At 25.5% G+C, this 20,313-nt stretch overlaps 4 protein-coding genes across 13 annotated transcripts in view; 2 read left to right on the top strand and 2 right to left on the bottom strand.

Annotated features, from left to right (window-relative positions):
* Window positions 1–10,592, top strand: part of siz (Brefeldin-resistant Arf-GEF family protein schizo) — a 77,190-nt gene extending 66,598 nt beyond the window's left edge. For 8 of the 10 annotated variants that reach the window (XM_012494088.3, XM_086908019.1, XM_086908018.1 and 5 more), the window contains 7 exons: window positions 376–723; window positions 1,266–1,809; window positions 2,553–2,912; window positions 3,222–3,595; window positions 4,260–4,915; window positions 5,124–5,465; window positions 5,624–10,592. In XM_012494088.3, the coding sequence (XP_012349542.1) occupies window positions 376–723; window positions 1,266–1,809; window positions 2,553–2,912; window positions 3,222–3,595; window positions 4,260–4,915; window positions 5,124–5,465; window positions 5,624–5,895 (2,896 nt within the window). In that variant the 3' untranslated portion in view covers window positions 5,896–10,592. The remainder of the gene's footprint in view (window positions 1–375; window positions 724–1,265; window positions 1,810–2,552; window positions 2,913–3,221; window positions 3,596–4,259; window positions 4,916–5,123; window positions 5,466–5,623) is intronic. The other 2 variants (XM_012494091.3, XM_012494089.3) reach the window with 2 other exon arrangements.
* On the bottom strand, window positions 8,109–13,950 carry Bx42 (Puff-specific protein Bx42). Its single transcript, XM_003698930.4, has 8 exons — window positions 13,751–13,950; window positions 13,167–13,320; window positions 12,901–13,068; window positions 12,518–12,825; window positions 12,184–12,319; window positions 11,868–12,123; window positions 11,348–11,729; window positions 8,109–11,229 (listed from the first exon to the last, which is right to left on the bottom strand). Exons 1-8 carry the CDS (start codon window positions 13,762–13,764, stop codon window positions 11,019–11,021), a joined length of 1,629 nt encoding a protein of 542 aa, XP_003698978.1. The 5' UTR covers window positions 13,765–13,950; the 3' UTR covers window positions 8,109–11,018.
* A 408-nt stretch (window positions 13,951–14,358) lies between these two features.
* Sirt4 (NAD-dependent protein deacylase sirtuin-4) lies at window positions 14,359–16,083 on the bottom strand. The gene is made up of 4 exons (XM_086908013.1): window positions 15,583–16,083; window positions 15,239–15,515; window positions 14,875–15,157; window positions 14,359–14,802 (listed from the first exon to the last, which is right to left on the bottom strand). Exons 1-4 carry the CDS (start codon window positions 15,638–15,640, stop codon window positions 14,479–14,481), a joined length of 942 nt encoding a protein of 313 aa, XP_086764139.1. The 5' UTR covers window positions 15,641–16,083; the 3' UTR covers window positions 14,359–14,478.
* Window positions 16,084–16,876: 793 nt separating this feature from the next.
* CCT6 (chaperonin containing TCP1 subunit 6) lies at window positions 16,877–20,303 on the top strand. The gene is made up of 8 exons (XM_086908003.1): window positions 16,877–16,976; window positions 17,137–17,416; window positions 18,103–18,694; window positions 18,796–19,131; window positions 19,228–19,293; window positions 19,360–19,582; window positions 19,660–19,828; window positions 19,930–20,303. The coding sequence occupies exons 2-8, from the start codon at window positions 17,280–17,282 to the stop codon at window positions 20,000–20,002; spliced, it is 1,596 nt and encodes a 531-aa protein (XP_086764129.1). The 5' UTR covers window positions 16,877–16,976; window positions 17,137–17,279; the 3' UTR covers window positions 20,003–20,303.
* Window positions 20,304–20,313: the final 10 nt, after the last annotated feature.

Here is a 20,313-nt window from a genome sequence, read left to right as displayed (position 1 = left end):
GGCAATCACGCGGCGAGCGGATATTCAATAAACCAATGGACGCGCGTGCACGATGATCAAGAACAAGATGAGTCTGCGAGATTAACCTGCGAATCTTCGACGATAACCTCGTTCACGATTTATATTGTGTACATGCAAATAATCTAAATATCTCCCTTGATACTTGAAAAATTCCACTCGCCATTTTAATAATAATCAATATCGTATAATTTCTTAATCCGAACGAAAGCGAGTGTGGGTCCAAAACTTATCCAATATTTATCTAAAATTGTAACGTTATCCGTGTTGGGCGAAAGATCTATCGATCGAAATTCAAGAGATCGTGATATAATAATTTGACTAACCGTTACTTTCTTTTTCTTTTTTTTATCGCAGTTTCCCTCAAAAGATGGAAAGGCCGTCGCAGCACACGGCAAACGTGAACCAAATGCACGGAAGTGGTATGCACGGCGTGTACTCGTCCAGCAGTCAAACATCCCTGACCACATCTTATATCACGGGCCAGTCGTACGTTCAAAGCCAGAACTACGCTCACGGGCCGTACAATTCAACGTCTAACGTGAGGGTATACGCTCACGCGGGATACAATCAGCCGCAAAGCTACGGCACCATGGTGCAGGGGTATGGTGGTCAGCCGCAAGCTGCAGGGTATCAACAGAATCACCTTAAAAAAGGACCTGTACGTAACGGAGACGTGCTGAAGAGATGCAGGCTACAGAATGCGTAAGATCAACATCAAGATTTCATCGTTCCTTCCATTTTTTTTTTTTTTTTTACTCACCGATCGAAGAACTATTACATGACAAGTTTGATTGGCTCTTCTCCCTCTTGTAATTTGAAACTTGTCACTTTCAAATTTGAAAGGTGGAATAAATAATTAAAATTTACGAGAATATTTGGGAAGATTTTGTTCTACATTGTTATTATTGAATTTTTACGAAACTCCTTTGTAAATCAATATTGATTTTCGTAATAATTTTATATATATTGATTACTATATTACGTTGTTTGTGGCTATTGAAAAGAATCGAATTTTCTCAGAACGCACGTCTTCGTTTATTCTATTACAATTTATAATTCAAGCTTCAACTTTTTAATTCTTCCCTTCCCAGCGAAAGCTGTTTCTTGATATAAACCCTACGTAAAAAAAAAAAAAAAAAAAATATTTAATAAAAATAAAAGTCAAACAATTGTAATCTCACAGTTCAAAACTCTTAAACAAAATAAGTTTCATCGTCTCATTGCAATTTTTGGTTTTGAAACAGGTATGAATTATCTCAGGATCTGCTGGATAAACAGATAGAGATGCTGGAACGAAAATACGGCGGCGTAAAAGCGAGAAATGCTGCACTGACTATTCAAAGAGCTTTTAGGAGATACACTCTATTAAAGAAATTCGCAGCTATAACCGCCATGGCGAAAGCAGAGAAACGCCTTAGCAGAAAACTCCAAGAGACCTCGGAGAGGGTCCCGAACGCAAACGAGCACGAAAGGATGGTTTATCACAGTCAAATTTATATACAACAACCACAAACAGCGAACAGGCCAATGCCTATCAGAAGCATGTCTCTGAGAGAGAGGAGGCACGTGGAGAATTCGCAGTCACCGATACCGAGGAGCCAGAGCGGCAGGTGCGAAGTTCAGATCGGTGGTCATCCACACGCGAATCATAATATACATCAAAGCGGCAGACACACGCCTTCTCTGGCTCCCAGTCCTTGCAACAGACACCAACAATTACCACCGAGTCCATGCTGGGAGTCCAGCTCCCAGGAAAGCGGATCTAGCATGCATTATTACAATCCACAGGTGATTTGATACGTTTCTCGTCATATGATCGATTTGTTTCTTTGGAATTTTGAATTTGAAAAGATACGAGACATGTTGTAAAACATTGTAAATTCTTTCAATTTATTCAAATTTTAATGAAATTCGATATTTGATTTATACTGATTATCGTTATATATTATGAAATTTTAAATAGATGAAAAGATAATAAAATTATTTTAATAGATGATAAAGGAAAATAAGTTGAAATAAAATTTGATCAAAATACAATAATTTAGGATTACATTTTTTGTTTTATTAATTAATCATCAATCGTATTTATGTAATTAGCTAGAAACAATGAAGAGGACCAAATTCTCTACCAAAAATATTACTTCTTGTAGAAAATCAGGTGCAAGTATATCTATTAGAGAAAAGGATAACATTTACATAACAGATACATGCATTAACTAATGAATATATTTATGTATGCATTTATGTAGAGATTTTATTAAAGATATTCATTATATGTAAAATATGTCTATTATTTTTAAAAATTAAAAAATATTTATATTTATATTTATACATTGACTCTCTAGTAAATGTAGCTATATATTTACTAAATTAATAAATTTATTGTAATATATTAAATTATTCCTATTATAACATGCATAGAATAAAAATATTTCTATTTTAATTTTAAAGTTTTTATTTGTAAAATTCGTTTATTTCGCATATATAAATATAATAACAATAAAAAGAATCGTTTCTATCCTGTGTTTCAGGAGACATTGTGCGGCATCAGACAAGAGACACCGCCGAGAGATCTACTACGAACACCATGTACATCACCATCGACGCCTCATAATCTTCAAACACAGGTGGTTCAAAACTGGAATAGCGCTGGTCATCTTGGTTCCGCCGGTAGAACGAGAGGATCAGCGAAAAAAGTACCGCCAGAAGTGCCAAAAAGAACGTCTTCCATTACGTCCAGATCTATGGAGCCACGTCACAATGGTCTTAGCAAAAGTGTTGAAAATGGTAGCCTAAGCTCAGTTCAGAGTTCTGGAAGCGATTCCACTAATTGCGAGAGTTCTGAAGGAGACGCTCAAAGAGGATCACCTGTATGGAAACATAAAGGAATCGTGGGTTTTTCCTATTCTGTGTCTATGATTCCATCTCATTTTTTTTATTTTTTTAAAATCTTTGGACTAATCAAGTCACTTTAACATAATGATATTTAAAAAAATATATAATTTGTTCTTTTATTATTCTCTATTATAAGAAATTTATATAGTGTGAACATTTAATTTTAAAATTAAATATTTTTGTTTTGATGAAATTTTAAAAATAAATAAATAAGCTACAAAATATAATATATAATATAATATATACATTATTTTATTTTTAATTTTTTTTAAATCTACTAAACTTTATCCTATTTTTTTTTATAGTCAAGTTCACCAGAACATCAGGAGTGCACTAACCATACTACAGATTCTAATGCTATGATAAATAGTGTAAAAGATCTTGGTCATTCACATGCCAGTTCCGGTTATCAACTTCCGCTCATGGACCATCCGGAAAGTATACCTCAAACAAGCTATAAAGTATCGGAAACGGTTAGAAAACGCCAATATCGAGTGGGCTTAAATTTATTTAATAAAAAACCAGAACGTGGAATCAGTTATTTGATCAGAAGAGGATTCTTGGAAAATAGTCCTCAGGGTGTGGCTAGATTTTTGATTAGTAGAAAAGGATTATCCAAACAAATGATAGGAGAATATCTTGGAAATCTTCAAAATCCTTTCAATATGGCTGTACTTGAGTAAGTATCGTTTTATACTATACATTATGTACATTTTATTTTTTTGTAAAAAAAATTCAACACATTCAAAATTAATTTATTTATTTATTTATTCATTTATCAGTAACCAATAATCGAAAACACGCAGTTTGAATTTATTGCTCATTTTTTTTTCTGTTATTATCTTTCTAAAAACACAATTGATTTCATTTCTATATTCGATTCTTTGATTGATACGAAAGATATTTTTGTAAATCGTTATGAAAGAAATATTAAAAATGGTATTGATCTATTTACAACCAATCATTTTGTAATTTCGAGAAAAAATTTAGGTCAAGGTGGATTGGTAACTTACTTGCAGTTACGCAACTATTAACATTCATGATATTAAAATAAATTTTAAGAAAATATGAAAATTAATTTTCTTCTTGAAATCTAAAATAAAAATTAATTTGGAATATTTCTAAATATCCCTAAATAATATAAATAAATAAATAAATTTTTTATCATTAAAAGAATCATAATTTAAATTCAAATTATAATGTTACTGATTTTTTATATAATTATACTATTTATTAATGCTTAATTATTAATTATAATATATTTTATTAATATTATAATATATTATATAAAATATATAATATATTTTACAAATAAAAATAATTTTTAACAATTTCTCTTTTAGATGTTTTTCGCATGAATTGGATTTATCAGGAATGCAAGTAGATGTCGCCTTGAGAAAATTCCAAGCATATTTTAGAATGCCTGGCGAAGCTCAAAAAATAGAGAGATTAATGGAAGTGTTCAGCCAACGTTATTGCCAATGCAATCCCGATGTAGTATCCAGGCTACGCTCAGCGGATACTGTCTTTGTATTGGCTTTTGCAATAATCATGCTAAATACTGATTTGCATACACCAAATTTAAAACCAGAGCGTAGAATGAGACTGGATGACTTTGTCAAAAATCTTAGAGGAATAGATGATTGTGGAGATATTGACAAAGATATATTAGTTGGAATTTATGAAAGAGTGAAGGAAAATGAATTTAAACCTGGTTCAGATCATGTTTCTCAAGTAATGAAAGTTCAAGCGACAATAGTTGGCAAAAAACCTAATATGGCTTTACCACATAGAAGATTAGTTTGTTACTGTAGACTGTACGAGATCCCAGATATTCACAAAAAGGAAAGACCGGGTGTACATCAACGGGAAGTATTTCTCTTCAATGATCTTCTCGTTGTGACAAAGATCCTGAGTAAAAAGAAAAATAGTGTTACTTATACATTTAGACAAAGTTTTCCATTGTGCGGAATGGTGGTCACACTGTTTGAAGTTCCTCGTGAGTTTCGTATTTAAATTGATATACTCTTACATAATATATCAACATAATAATTAACCAAATATCTAATAATTAAATAAAAATATTTTATTTGTACTATTAAATTTTTTTTTGCTTTTTTTATTATTCTAATTTTTTTCTCTAATGAAGTATTTTATTATAATTTTTCAAACATAAATAATTATTATATGTTTTAATTTTCTTTCAGATTATCCGTATGGAATTAGACTTTCCCAACGCGTGGATGGAAAAGTATTGGTCACATTCAATGCGAGAAACGCACATGATAGATGCAAATTTGTTGAGGATCTTAGGGAATCTATCAGTGAAATGGACGAGATGGAAACCTTACGGATTGAGACGGAACTAGAACGACAGAAAAGCAGTAGAAGCGCCAGAGGTGGTGCTGAAAATAGAGATTCTGGAGTGGCAGACGTTGAGATATGTCCTTGCCCGGGGCCTTGTTCCGAAAGATCGGAAACTACCGACATGGACAATCAATTGAAACGCTCTGCACTTAGTAATTCTCTTTTGGATATACATGAACAATGTAAATATTATTTTTCAATATTTTACATATAGATTAATTTTCCAAAAATTAATTTCAAAATGTATCGATTGAGAAGATTTAGGTAATATTTGCAATATCAAAAATCAATATAAAAAATACCATTTGAAATTTAAATATATTTTTATATTTTTTCATAGTTGCTGGTGAAAAACCGCAGCGACGTGGAAGCGTGGGTTCACTTGATAGTGGTATGTCGATTTCTTTTCAATCTACATCTGCCAGCTCAATGAGCCAAGGCATTAAACATCCTGGACAAGTTCACCCTATACATCCAGGGACTACAATCCCTGGTGGTGTTAAAGGATTGGCTCAGCAGCCATCTTTTTTAGGAGGTCTATTCACCAAACGAGAACGAAAACTTTCACAATCGGAGGAATCCAGCCCATACAGTCGCACTACAGAAGTGTAATATACCCTTTCAATACTATCTAAGAAATAACAGACCGAATGAAATTCCTACAAAAAACACATAGAGTAATATTATCTTACATAGAGTATATTTCAAATACATAGAGTATAGTATTCAAAATTTCATGAGAAAAATGAGAATAATGTTTAAAATATTTTCTATATATTTATATATAATATCATAGTTTCTATTATAATGCTATTATAGCTATGACACTATATATAAATTATATAGATTATGCTAAAAATATTAAATCTTAAATATACACATTTTCTTATGAAAACTTGAACAATATATTACAAGTATTTGCTGCCAAACATGACTGGATAATTCAAATGTCAGTCTTCTTGTTATATGGAACACATGAATTCTTTTGCTTTCGATTTTAAGGAAGCAAATGGATTTATGGTGCTTTTATACGTGATTAAAGAAGCCAACTTATCTTCAAGATAAAGAAAAAAAAGACAAGTGATTCCCTAGTTGAAATTCAAAAGCTTGCTTCAGGAAGCAACGCAATAAAGGAAAAGAAGAAAAAATAAATAAAATGCAACAGAAAATAAGAAAGATCTAAAAATAAGAAAAGACCTAAGCAATTGAATATATAAATTTATTAGATTGGGCAGGATCCAATCACAGTCAAAACAATAAAAAAAAAACAAATTTGGCAAGATGATAAAAATAAAATAATTTCTATAGAAACGCGTGTATAGTATTTATTCATTCAAAAATGAAAAAAAACATTGAATTCATTTGATTCATTTTTTTTTATGCTATTTATAATTATTTCTAATAGAGAATGTATTCTCTCTACATATGTAGATAATGTTCAGTTGATCGCTTAGACCTCATAACCGGTTATTGATAAATCAAGATTACTAAATAATGAATTAAAAGAATCTTTTTAATAATTTAAAGAAAAATTAAAGAAAAAAAATAAATAAAAAAGGAATCGTTTATGGAAAAAGAGTGGTTCTAGTGTAATATCGTGTTCTTTTCGAACAAGTATGGACGTAGCTATACTTGAATGATTGTATATAAAAAACATATAATAGATATATAATAATAATTGTATGATTACAATAATAATGAAAATTCTGTAACAAAAATAGAACCGTAGTTTAAGAAAATTGATAAGCAATCTCCATCTCAATATTAGGTGCATGTCAATGTTTAACAAATTTTTAATATCACAATAATGGATAAACAAAAAATGTAGCAATCTTTGTAAGCATTAACATTTAAAACCGAAAAATGAAGCAATTTTTTTTGTTGTAAAAATATATTATTAAAATTATTATATTAATTAAAATGCGAATGTTTATGCAAGTGCATAAATTTTCATAGAAAACATCTACAATAGTAAAATTTGAATAGAAATATTTTTTTCATAATTAAAAATATATTTTTTATTTTGCATAATATATATGCTTTGTATATTTATATTTAACATATATAATATATGCAAAAATATATTGTATATGTTATTTATCATGCATATGCATATATCATATTTATATATTTAACTTTTCATTGATTAACAGATATCATTCGTAAAAAGAATTTTTTTTATTTTTATATCACTTCATATTGAAGCATATTAAAAAATATTTTAAAAAATATTATTTTTTTAACGAAATCTATTTTAATTAGATAAGATGTGCAGATTAAAATATTATTTTATATTGAAAATTTTAAGAAGACGAAAATTTATCGAATTATTTTTTTTAAATAGTCAAAAGTAATAAAATGAATTTTGAATAAAACTATTTTATTTTATTATTAATAAATAATTTAAATTTAAAAAAAGAATTGCAATTAAGATTGCATAAAAAATACTCTAACATAATGAAATTACAGAAAATTTAATATTCATTAAAATTAATACAAATTTTAAATACACAAAAATTTAAATAATTTTAAAATTTAAATACTTTGATAAAAGAATTTTTGGTTCTTTTTTCATTAAACGATTTAATAAAAATATTTTAAATGAATAATTATCTTATTTATTTAAAAAATATTTCTGATGATTTCTAAAAAGAATGAAATAAAAGTTAATTGTTAGAAAAATATATAGAATTTACTGCGTTAATTAAAATTTCAAATAGTTTAACGAATTCATACAAAAATCGATAAATGCGCCACAATAGATGCGCCACAATATTGCTGAAATAAATTTAAATATTATTATTAATTAAAAATATAAATATGTATTAATTATTAATTATTTATATTGTGTCATCAAAATATTATTTTCCATATATAAATGAATTTTTATTAACAAATGTTATCAGTTAATACTATTAAATTTAGAGAAAATGCTTGTAATTTATCATAATTCAAATTAAAATATATCATATTGGAAAACATATTCTTAATATTTGATACATTACATTACATTATACATTATAAATAATACATTATAATACATTGTATGTATTATATCTTATATTGTACATTATAAATGTGTATTTTTTACAGATATACAAATTTTTTATTCATATTTACATATTTTTCATATATAAGTATCATATGCTTTTTACATATTTATCAAGCATAAACATTCGCAATCTCATTCGTCATCTTTCACAAATTTTGCTTGAGTGTTCGAATCTTTAAGCAATCTTTTTCTTTCCAAAGCAATGTAAGTACTAACGAAAAATTTAAATTAATCAAGTAGTTAGTTTCTCGTCTCGTAATGTATAAATAACTCCCAGTATCATCTTAAACAATGTTACAAGGATCTACTATAAGTCTTAAGGAGGCTGTTTAAAGAAGAAAACTTGTATGCCTTATATACTGCCACATTATTGTTAAGAGATGAGAAACTGACTGATCATTTTAAAGGTTATGTAATAGAAATCTTTTCGAAGGCTACAGAATTATATTTGGAAAAATAAATAACTTGTACACACACACACACACACACACACACACATATTAATAATCACAATAATTAATAATAATTAAAAAAAAATTTATTAATTTCAATTCAAAATAATAAATCAATAAAATTTGATACTCAATAAATTATAATTTATTCGGATCTTAGGAATATTTTTATATCATGTTTAACAATTTTTGTATAAATTTTTAAGTTTATTTTCGTATTTCTTTGATAAAAATCTTAGAATCTAACTTTTTGTTGTTGATAAGCACTCTAATATCTATTCACAAATTAAATTTCCTTATATTTATATAATTTAAATTTTTCAACTGTTTCAAAAATATGATTTTAATAATTAATATGGAATTAATAAGTATATTTTGAATGGAAATAAAAAAAAAATACACGTTTAAAATAAAAAGAAATATATATTTGAAATAAAAATGATAGATTTTCAGATATAACTAAAGTTTTTTATATTTTATCTCTTACATAAAATTATAGAATTTGATTGCTATCAATGTTTCTATGTACTTATTATTCTTCAAATTAAAAAATAAATTGTAATGATTACATATTAAATATTCGTAAAATTTAAAAATATTTATTCATATTGTTGAAGCAAAAATTGATATGTCTTACTGCTAAAAAAAATAAAATCTTGAGAACTTGAACACAACTGAAATGATTGACAGTGTTCATTGTACATAAGCTTCCAAACAAATCTGTAGTCTTCAGCGTTATTAAATCTAGTCTTTCTCATCAGGAGAGTTTTCCGATTATATTATAATATTCGCGAAAGAAAATAATAATTCCATTAAAGTTTGACAGAAAAATCTTAATATAGCTTTTAAGGTTTAACACAATAAAGAATGTGAAAATTTAATATAAACTAAAGGATCGCGTCAATTTGTGTGAATAACGAAACGAATTATTCATTTAAATATCGGAGACAAAAAAGAAATCAGCATAGAAATTTTTCTGTGATAATCTTATGAATGAAAAAAAAAAAGAAAAGACTGATTAAAAAGATCATCTTCTAAGTCGTGTTTAGAGAGAAATATTTATAAGAAAGTTTAAAAAAGGAAAAGGAATCATCATAAACATTCTCACAAATTCATTTATTATCTGCTGATTTCTATAAATACACGCTTCCATTTTTATTTGAAAATGACGAAATTATCATCAATTTTTATTTCCTGTACAAAAACGAGAAGACAAGATTTTTCAATTATATTTATAAACATAATTCAGTGTTTTCCAAACTCGTTTCTGCATGTACAGTTATCTTATATCTTATAATAATTTTATACAATTCAATTGAATAAAAAATGAAACGGAAGATCTCATATATATATGTAGTAAGTGAAAGATATAAATTTCAATTTGACATTAGTAAAACTAAGAAATATTACCAAAGTAGAAATATTATAAATTCCATTAGAATACTTAAAAAAAAAAAAAAAAATGGAACAGTTTGGGAATCGCGAGAACAAAAAAAAAGTAGTAACATATATATAAAGCAATATAATATTAAAAACCATCATTAATACGAATTTAATATGTATTCGCGAATTTATAATAATATTGTTAGATTTGATTCAATTTGACGCGATCTTCAAAAAAAAACTTATAAAAATAGTATCGATAAACTTTTACGCATTAAAAAAAATATTTGATGAGAAAGTAAATAACTACATTATTAATTAAGAAATAACAATCGCTCTCCATACGAAAGTATCGCCTCCTTTGTTAATCTAATCTGCTGTATGCACATTGTGTTAATAAAGAACTATGAGTCTGAAACAAATCTAACCAGCTTTATTTTTATTAAATGAAATATAACAAATAATTATTGAAAGAAAATTCATTAAAAAAAATTACTATTTTTATTTATTAATGATTAGCAATTTTAATAATTTTGTATACATTTTTTATTCTTTTGTTTTAAAGTTGTTTAAAGTTGTACTTCTGTTACAGTATGAAGAAATAGAAAAAAAATCACCACTTCTAAAAATTTTAAGATATTTATATCTATTTAGTATATTATATGTGTTGAATTTTTGTAGAATTATACTGATTAGATTAATTGAAATGAGCAAAAAATTATTGAACAAGATTATTGAAATATTTAAAGTTAAATTATTTAATTCTAAAATTGAACATAAATAATATTGAAGAAAAAAAATTTTTTAAATTTATTCTAAATTGAAAAATAATCAAATAGTAAGAAAATTTAATGTTTCCTTCGTTTATCACGATCATCTCTTCGTTGTTCCCGTTCATCTTTACGTTTCGTAGTTGCAGTAGTAGAACTACTTGCACGTTTTGCTTGCTTCAAGAATTGGTCTAAACCAAAAGGATCTTCTTCATCTTTCTCAAATTGAACTGGCCCTGATCGTGTCGTCGATCTATCAGTTCCACTGAATTCTTTATCCGGAACAAATCTAAAATTATAAAAGAAATATTTTTAAAATATTTAATTCAAGCATTTTTTTTCTATTCTATTCATTTTAATTTTTAATTCTAAAGATATTTATCAGTTTAATTAACAGAAAGAAATACCTATTCGTCTTAACAAGTTTTTCCAAATCATCTCCATAAGTATCTTTATCGATATTTTTACTGGGACGATATATATGCGAACCAATAGAATTAGAATCTTTCCAGGGTTTATCATAAACATTATATTCGTCATCGTGTCCAAATCCACTATCCATTCCTTTGCTAGTATTAAATAATCGTTGATCGAACTGTGCTTCTCCACTATTTGGAATACTTTTTGCTGGTAAACCAAGTGCAATCTGTTCACTGATATCTCGTTCTCTTTCACGTTGCAATCTAGAACGCTTATCAGGTGCAGCACGCGCCAAGTTCCGTTCTCGAGCTCGATCTTTATGTCGTTCTTGTCTGAGTTGATCTCTTTCCCGTGATTCTTCCGATTTTTCTATATAATAAAAAAAACAAAAAACTATTAAAGTTTTGATATTAAACTTGTTTCCAATATATTAATATATAAATAAAATTATAAATATACAATATATAAATGAATATAATATAAAGTATATAAAATGCATGTACAAACCCATTGCAGCTGATTTCAGTCCAGCACGCTCTTCTCTGGCTTTTTGCGCTAATTGTCTTAAATGGTCTTCTTTCTTTTCTTTTTCTTTTTGAGCTAACTTTTTCTCAAGCTGTGCTCGCATCTCTACTGCTTCTCGAGCTTTTCTATCTGCGATATAAAGAGCCTCGGCCAACTTAGCAAAATTCTCATTTATGTGAACCTGTTGCAACCCACGGCCGTCTGCAGCTAGACGTTTGTCAAGCGGTATTGTGTATCCCTGAAAATAAATTATTCATTTGTAAAATTTCAACTATTAACAATATAAGAATTGATTTACTTTTGCATTCTTCCAATTACTAATACAAGGTGGTATTTTCCATTCTTTCTGTTCTTTTACTGTTACTTTCCTTGTAGGCGAGTGCATAACAGGTGCTGGAGGTGATGGAGGCCCTCGTGGTATTTTCTTGTTAATTCTATTAAGTTAAATACTATATTATTCATAATATAAGAAATTATATTATATAATATAAATATAATTTATATATATATATATATATAAAATTATATAATAATTTTTAATAATTTAAAAGTATTAAATTTTTTAAATTTAATATTTAAAATATAATTCATTCAATGCTTTGTTCCAAGTAAATTTATATTATAAAACTTACTTAAATTTAGGTGGTTCTAAAGGATCTATCTGAGCCTCTACCATTCTAATTACTCTCTGTTTAGCTCCAGAATTAAATGATTGTCCTTGTTGTGATGGCGTGTATCGTATATATTGTGCTGGTGCTTGTTTCTCTGCACATCTTACTGGCATTGCTGCAGCTATTTTCGATCTTGTTATTTTTTCCAAAGCTTTTTTAGTTTTCTCTGTCAATTCCTCAATCTCTTCATTTGGCGGACGCTGTAAACTAGGATCTTCTTCACTAGTAATTTCTGAAGGTAATAAATCACTCAGTTTGCTATAAACAATCTGTAAAAAAATATAAAATAAAATAGAGATAAATCAAGTAGTATTTATGTAAAAAAAAAAAGTGCATTGCAATACCTTATCTTTAGAATGACCTTGTCTAGCAATAACATCATATTTCACTTTTCCCTGAGCATCAAGCTGAACTGCTAAAGCATTACTGGTTGTTTCTTTTCCTTTCATTCCCATTCCAAGTGGATATTGGGCCACATGAATTTCTGGGAATGCTCCACCATCTCCAAAATCCTAGAACCAGTTCAATGAAAAAAATATAAAAAAAACTAAGTAACTAAAAAAAATTACTTGTATTAATATTAATTAAAAATATATAAAATATTAATTACTTCTGGATTTCTTGGTACCCATCCTTTACGTTGACCATATGGTGGAGCAGTAATAACTGCTTTAACAAGAGCAGATACAGGTCTTTGCCGTAATTTTTGTTCCCGTGCTTCATCTTCTCTGTCCCATACAACTTGCGATGGTGCAGGTAATAAACTATGACAAAAATAATTTATAAATATTTATATAATTTAATGAATAATATATTTAATAAATATAATATAATAAAACTATAAACAAAAAACATTTATAAATACTAAAATTATTATAATAATCACACAAATTTAGATACAGATATCTTTTATTTTATTTAATAAATATCAGATTTTTTTGAAATAAATGTATTATTCAAAAAATTATAGAAATATTTCAAATATTAAAATAAAATTATTGTAATAATCATACAAATTCAGATACAATTATATCTTTCATTTTATTTAACAAGTAAAACTTTTTTAAACTTTATTTAAATATATTAAAATTATTCAAAAAATTATAATAAAACTTCAAATATTTTGTATAATAAAAATTGTATAATACAAAACTTGATATTATAATAAAAAATAATTTTAAAATAATCATTAACCTTGTTAGCGACATTTCATTAATCGTAAAACGTAGTAATATCACTAATTATGGGAACATTTATACATGTACTAAGCAAGTTACTTATCATAACAACGAAAATAGATATAAGTTGAAAAATAGTGCATCACTGTAAAAAAATTCCCTAGAACTTAATTTAATAAAATTTCTATAAAATTCCAATGTAATATAAATTTTTCTAAAATATAAAAGAAAAGATTTTTTATTTTTAAGATCTCAAAAGAATTCTCAATTAGAATTGAATTTTTAATTTAATTTATTGTTAATTTTGAATGTTAAAGTTCTTTATCCGAAATGTAATTTGAATTTGATATGTAGTAATATTTCTGTTGTTCAATGAGTTAGAGTAAAAACCCATTAATATAATTCGCAAAAATTCCTAATGATACAAAATTTTATATGCAAATAATTTTTAAACCACTGAATTCCGAAATAATTAAAAACATCATTTTTATATTTTGTTTCAAAGTCTAAAAATATATTTTAAAAAAAAAGCTTAAAATTTTAAGATTTCAAATTATAATTTAACCTAATTTTTCATATAATATAATATTAATATAATGTTATAAAAATAATTGTAAAAACAAATTTATTGACGATATCTTTTATTTATATGAATTACAGTAAAATAATCACAGTCATGATTTAAAAAATAAATAAAGAACTATTTATATTTCCGTTTCATTAAAATATAATACATTTTTTATGCTAATTGAGCATTGAATAAACTCTCGATAGGACATTACTACATCTATCTTCCACTTTAATTTTTGCAAGATTATCTACTCTAGTTTTTCCAATATTCAATATAGCTATAGGTTTTCCAATATTATTAGCTTGTAATGCTATTCGATAGCTAGAAAATGTAGTTAATGTAGTACCTATAATTAAAAGCGAATCTGAATGCTTAATATTATATTTTATATTTTCTACAATTTGACGTGGAACATTATCACCAAAGAAGATTATATCTGGTTTAAGAATACCATTACATTTTTCGCATGTTGGAACTTTAAATTCTTCTACTTGCTCCTAAAATATAAATCATTTAAATTTCTTTAAGTTATTATCTGAATTTTTTGAGTTATTTATTATATCATTTACTTGTGTCAGTTCTACATCTCCATCAGGTCTGATCATTTGACTAGTTATTGTCATATTTGGATTAATCCTATCAAAAATATCTTGTAAATAATATCTACATATTCTTTCATTACAATTAAGACACATTACTCTAAATGCTGTTCCATGTAATTCTATCACTTTTTTGCTACCTGCTTTTGTATGCAAATTATCAACATTTTGAGTAATAATATATCTTATTTTATTTGCATTTTCTAATTTTGTTAATATTTTATGTGTATTGTTTGGTTTGATAGAAGAAAATCTATGAAATTAATATTTTTTTAAAACATTAAAATTATATATAATAATTTTTTAAAATCATTTTTATAAAAAAAATTATAACCTTGGCCAACCTATATAATTTCTAGCCCAATATCGTCTTCTAATAGCATCACTATTACAAAAATCTTTATAAAGAACTGGTTTATGATTACTTCTTGCATAAAGACCAACACCTTCAGATCTATAATCAGGAATACCACTTTCTGTAGATATTCCTGCTCCTGTTAGTACACATATATTGTCATGACTATCAATAAAATCTTTTAACTTCAATAAATATGAATTTTTTGTAGGTTCACATTTAGGAACAAATGAAAAATCTGATATATATCTTCTCCCTATAATATAATTTCAATAATTTATATTATTAATATTATTAATATTAAAATATTAATTATAACTTACACAATAAGATTTCTATTATATTAGCAGTTTTATATGATCTCATACATATAATATTCATTGTAAAAAATGAATCTTTTAAATTTATGATAATTATGTTAAAAATATTAATTTTACAATTTCATTTAAAATTAATTTCATCAATTGTCATTTTACTTATTATAATAACTTATATGATGTAATCCTTTAACATTAAAAATATCATTGAAAACACATTCCTACATATACAATTATGATGAATATTTTTTATTATATTATATAATTATAAAAATCTTTATTTAATTTTATATATTTTCTTCAGAAATCGTAATTCATAAATCGTTATATATTTGAAAGACAAGCACAATATACTATTTTTTCTACTATTAAAAATATTAAAAATTTCTCATTAAAATCAAACATTGCATTGTATCATGATATATTTTTACTTAATACAGCAATATAGGAATAACGTTATATATTCTTCTGCGGAAATTTACAGAAAAATTGAGTCACTTCTAGCGTATCATATTCGTCCGATAATTATATTATTTTGAAAATAATATAAAAAAATTATTTCGAAAAAAAAATAACATTTTTATATTTATTTCATCAAAATAATATAAGACATCATGTCATTTGTAAAAATTGAAATTATTGCATGTTTATAATTGATTGGATTCAGATTTCAACAATCGTAATAACTGGTCGAAAAAAATATATAAATATTTTTATATAAATATATATTATATATTTTTTATATATATTTTTATATAAATATATATTAAAAATATATTCTTCGATTAATCCATAGAATCACTAAAATAAGATGTACACATATCAATAAAACGTATACAATTGTAAATTTGTAAATAAAACATTTTTGTATTGACTTATAATTACGATACTAAATATTACTAATATTATATTTTTGTCATTATGAAAACTTTAAATTAAATTTACAACAATATTATAATATATATATACAATGAAAATCAAATTTTATTATTACTGAAAACTTATATTTATGATTTATAACATACGTACTTTAGTTTTAAAAAAATAATAACAGTATGTGTAAAAAAAATTATTTATTTATATTATAAAATAATTATAAAATAAAAGTTTTTCTAAATTTACTTTTTATAATGATTTATTAATAAATTATTTTTTTATAATGTAAATTAATATGTTAGTATGTTTGCATCGTTATAAATAATTTAAAAATTATTCACAAATAAATATATAACTTTATTTTTACGTAATTGCTTGTAATAATGATATCTAATTCAATTTTAAATTATATTTTGTCCATAAGTGACATCAGATCATATCTTTAATTTCACTCATAGATCCTTATGCACAAGTCATATCTATATATATATATATATGATCTAAAGGTCCTATCATTGTCCATGGTAATACATTTTTATTAAAGATTTTTAAATCAAAATTTGAGATTAAATTAATTATAAATTAGAAAAATGTTTTTTTTAAATTAAATATTGTTATTAATAGTATTATAAAATATTATTTAATGAGTTTTTAATTTTCAATGAAAAATATTGTAACTTTCAGAAACTACAAGTTCCTAAAAGTTTCTAGAATATCGTTTAGTTAACAATCTATATTATTCAGATGAGAAGCCATTGACGAAAGTTATATATTGAAAGGCTTAAATTGTTTAATACACTATAAATTGTGTTTATTGTATCTTTAAAATGGCTGCAATTAGTTTGTTAAATCCCAAAGCCGAATTTGCTAGAGCTGCTCAAGCGTTGGCTGTTAATATATCTGCTGCAAAAGGAATTCAAGATGTAATGAAAACGAATCTTGGACCGAAAGGCACCATGAAGATGTATGTATTAATATTCACGTGTAAATTTAACAATTGTTTAATTATTAAAATTACTTTATCTAACTTATGTAAGTTATTAATTTATATAAAATTAAACACATAAAAAATTAAATAAGATATATAAAATTATAAAAAAAATTTATATTTATTATTTTATTATATAGATTATATATATAGATTTATATATTATTAAATAAGAATATTTTTCTGTAAAATATCAATAATTATATAATATATATAAAAATTCTCAATTTACAAATCAATAATTTATAATTTACTTATATAGAACATTTTATATATAAAGTTGGAATATTTTAAAGTTATAAAACATTTTCTTTAATTTCAAAAAATTTGATACTGAAATCTTTTTTTTTTCGTTAAATTCGCACTCTCTCTCTCTCTCTCTCTCTCTCTCTCTCTCTCTCTCTCTCTCTCTCTCTCTCTCTCTCTCTCTCTCTCTCTCTATGTATCTATCTATTTCTTAGATTTTCATGATTTCTTTATTTTAGATTTTTGTTCAGATTATTTGAAGTAAAGTCTGATAATTTAATATATATGAAATAGTACACGAATATGCATGTATTAAAAATTATATCTTTAATATACATGTTTTATTGTAATACACATTCAAATCTTAATATTTGCTCAAAATATTAATTGATATAATTTGATTTTATTTTTTTAAGGCTTGTTTCTGGTGCAGGTGATATTAAAATTACAAAAGATGGAAATGTATTATTACATGAAATGCAAATTCAACATCCGACAGCTTCTCTAATTGCCAAAGCATCTACTGCTCAAGATGATGTTACTGGAGATGGTACAACTAGTACTGTTTTGATTATTGCAGAACTTTTAAAACAAGCTGATATTTATATTTCTGAGGGTCTTCATCCAAGAGTGCTTACAGAAGGTTTTGAATTAGCTCGAATCAAAACTTTAGAAATATTAGACTCTCTGAAAATACCAATTGAGCCTTCAAAAGAAAATTTAATGAATGTTGCTAGAACATCACTTAGAACTAAAATCCATCCATCTATAGCTGATAAGTTGACAGAAATATGTGTGGATGCTGTTTTGGCTATTAGACAAAAAGATCAGGAAATCGATTTGCACATGATTGAATTAATGGAAATGCAACATAGAACTGCAGCAGATACTAGTTTGATTCTTGGTATTGTAACTGATCATGGATCTAGACATCCAGATATGCCTAAAAGAGTAGAAAATGCTTACATATTGACTTGTAATGTTAGTTTAGAATATGAAAAGAGTGAGGTAAATGAATTAATTTAATTGAAAAAAAAGAATTTATCATATTTATATTATAATTTATAATGTATATATTTATATATATTCAAATAATATTTATTATAAAGGTAAACAGTGGATTCTTTTACAAAACTGCTGAAGAACGAGAGAAATTAGTCGCTGCAGAGCGTGAATTTATTGATAATAGAGTAAAAAAAATAATTGAATTAAAAAAGAAATTATGCGATGGAACGGATAAATCATTCGTCGTTATAAATCAAAAAGGCATTGATCCGCAATCTTTGGATATGCTTGCTCAAGAAAACATTTTGGCTTTGCGTAGAGCAAAACGTAGAAATATGGAACGTTTAGCACTGGCTTGTGGTGGAACAGCTATGAATTCTTTCGACGATATAAAGGAAGAACATTTAGGATGGGCTGGACTTGTATATGAACATGTATTGGTAAATATTTTGTTGATATAATGTATAGTAATTATTTTGTTAATAATAATATTATTTAGCAAAATAAAAAACATTTTATTTTTTATATTTTTATAGGGAGAGACAAAATATACGTTCATTGAAGAATGCAAGAAACCAAATTCTGTAACAATTCTATTGAAGGTAAAATTGTAAATAAATTAAATTAGCGAGTTCTTTTCATTTCAATTTCAAATGAGAAATTTTTAGGGACCAAATAAATATACTTTGGAACAATTAAAAGATGCTGTAAGAGATGGTCTAAGAGCTATTAAAAATGCTATTGATGATTGTGCTGTTATTCCTGGTGCTGGTGCTTTTGAAGTAGCTGCTAGTCAAACACTCCATCAATATAAAGAAAAAGTAAAAGGAAAACAACGTTTAGGTGTACAAGCTTACGCGGAAGCTATACTTATTATTCCGAAAACTCTTGGTAAAGATATTTTGAATTAACTTTATACATAACTTCTTAAAATTCGTTTATCTTAATTCATAATATTCATCATTCAGCTGTAAACAGTGGATTTGATGCACAAGATACAATTGTTAAATTATTAGAAGAAAGATCTGCATTAGGTGAAGCAGTAGGATTAGATATTTCTACAGATGAAGCATTAAAACCCACGGATGCTGGTATTTATGATAATTATAATGTGAAAAAGCAAATTATTAATTCATGGTAAGCATACTTCTAAAATTCTATTTGAATTAAAATAGAATTTACTATAACAATTTACTATTATATTTTTTCTGAAATATGTATTTAATTTTTATTTATAGCACGATCATCGCCAGTAATCTTCTTTTAGTAGATGAAATTATGAGAGCAGGATTATCTTCTTTAAAAGGTTAAAACAAATTTTTCATGATTTGAAGTTCTCTCATTTAATTCAAATTTTATATATGCTCGATTTCTATGAATTTTTGCGTAATTTTTGAATTTATATGCTTTAAATAACAAAAGAATTGTTTAGCATAAAAAATAAAAATACTTTATATAGAAGAAATAATACTTTTAATATTTAAAAATAATAAAAATATTTATTCTTGAACTTTTTATTATTAATTAAGATGTATAATTCCAGATTAAAAGATATTCAATTCGATTTATTGTATAATTAATGAGATAAATAAAAAAAAATTAATTGTATAAATATTATTTTC

Source organism: Apis florea, unplaced genomic scaffold (genome assembly GCF_048593485.1).
Source record: "Apis florea isolate Af1SG1 unplaced genomic scaffold, ASM4859348v1 contig_3036_pilon, whole genome shotgun sequence".
NCBI classification, from domain to species: domain Eukaryota; kingdom Metazoa; phylum Arthropoda; class Insecta; order Hymenoptera; family Apidae; genus Apis; species Apis florea.
The sequence above is the reverse complement of the archived record's forward strand: the minus strand, read 5'-3'. Positions and strand labels throughout refer to the sequence as shown.

Coding starts and splice junctions, on each gene's coding strand:
- Bx42 (XM_003698930.4), bottom strand. Junction 12,826..12,900: donor AAGGTCATTCTAAAGATAAG/GTATTGCAATGC, acceptor ATTTTTTTACAG/ATTGTTTATAGCAAACTGAG. Junction 12,320..12,517: donor TTAGAACCACCTAAATTTAA/GTAAGTTTTATA, acceptor TTAACTTAATAG/AATTAACAAGAAAATACCAC.
- Sirt4 (XM_086908013.1), bottom strand. CDS start 15,640: ATGAATATTATATGTATGAGATCATATAAAACTGCTAATATAATAGAA. Junction 15,516..15,582: donor TATAATAGAAATCTTATTGT/GTAAGTTATAAT, acceptor ATTATATTATAG/GGAGAAGATATATATCAGAT. Junction 15,158..15,238: donor AATTATATAGGTTGGCCAAG/GTTATAATTTTT, acceptor TTAATTTCATAG/ATTTTCTTCTATCAAACCAA.
- CCT6 (XM_086908003.1), top strand. CDS start 17,280: ATGGCTGCAATTAGTTTGTTAAATCCCAAAGCCGAATTTGCTAGAGCT. Junction 17,417..18,102: donor CCGAAAGGCACCATGAAGAT/GTATGTATTAAT, acceptor TATTTTTTTAAG/GCTTGTTTCTGGTGCAGGTG. Junction 19,829..19,929: donor AAGCAAATTATTAATTCATG/GTAAGCATACTT, acceptor TTTTATTTATAG/CACGATCATCGCCAGTAATC.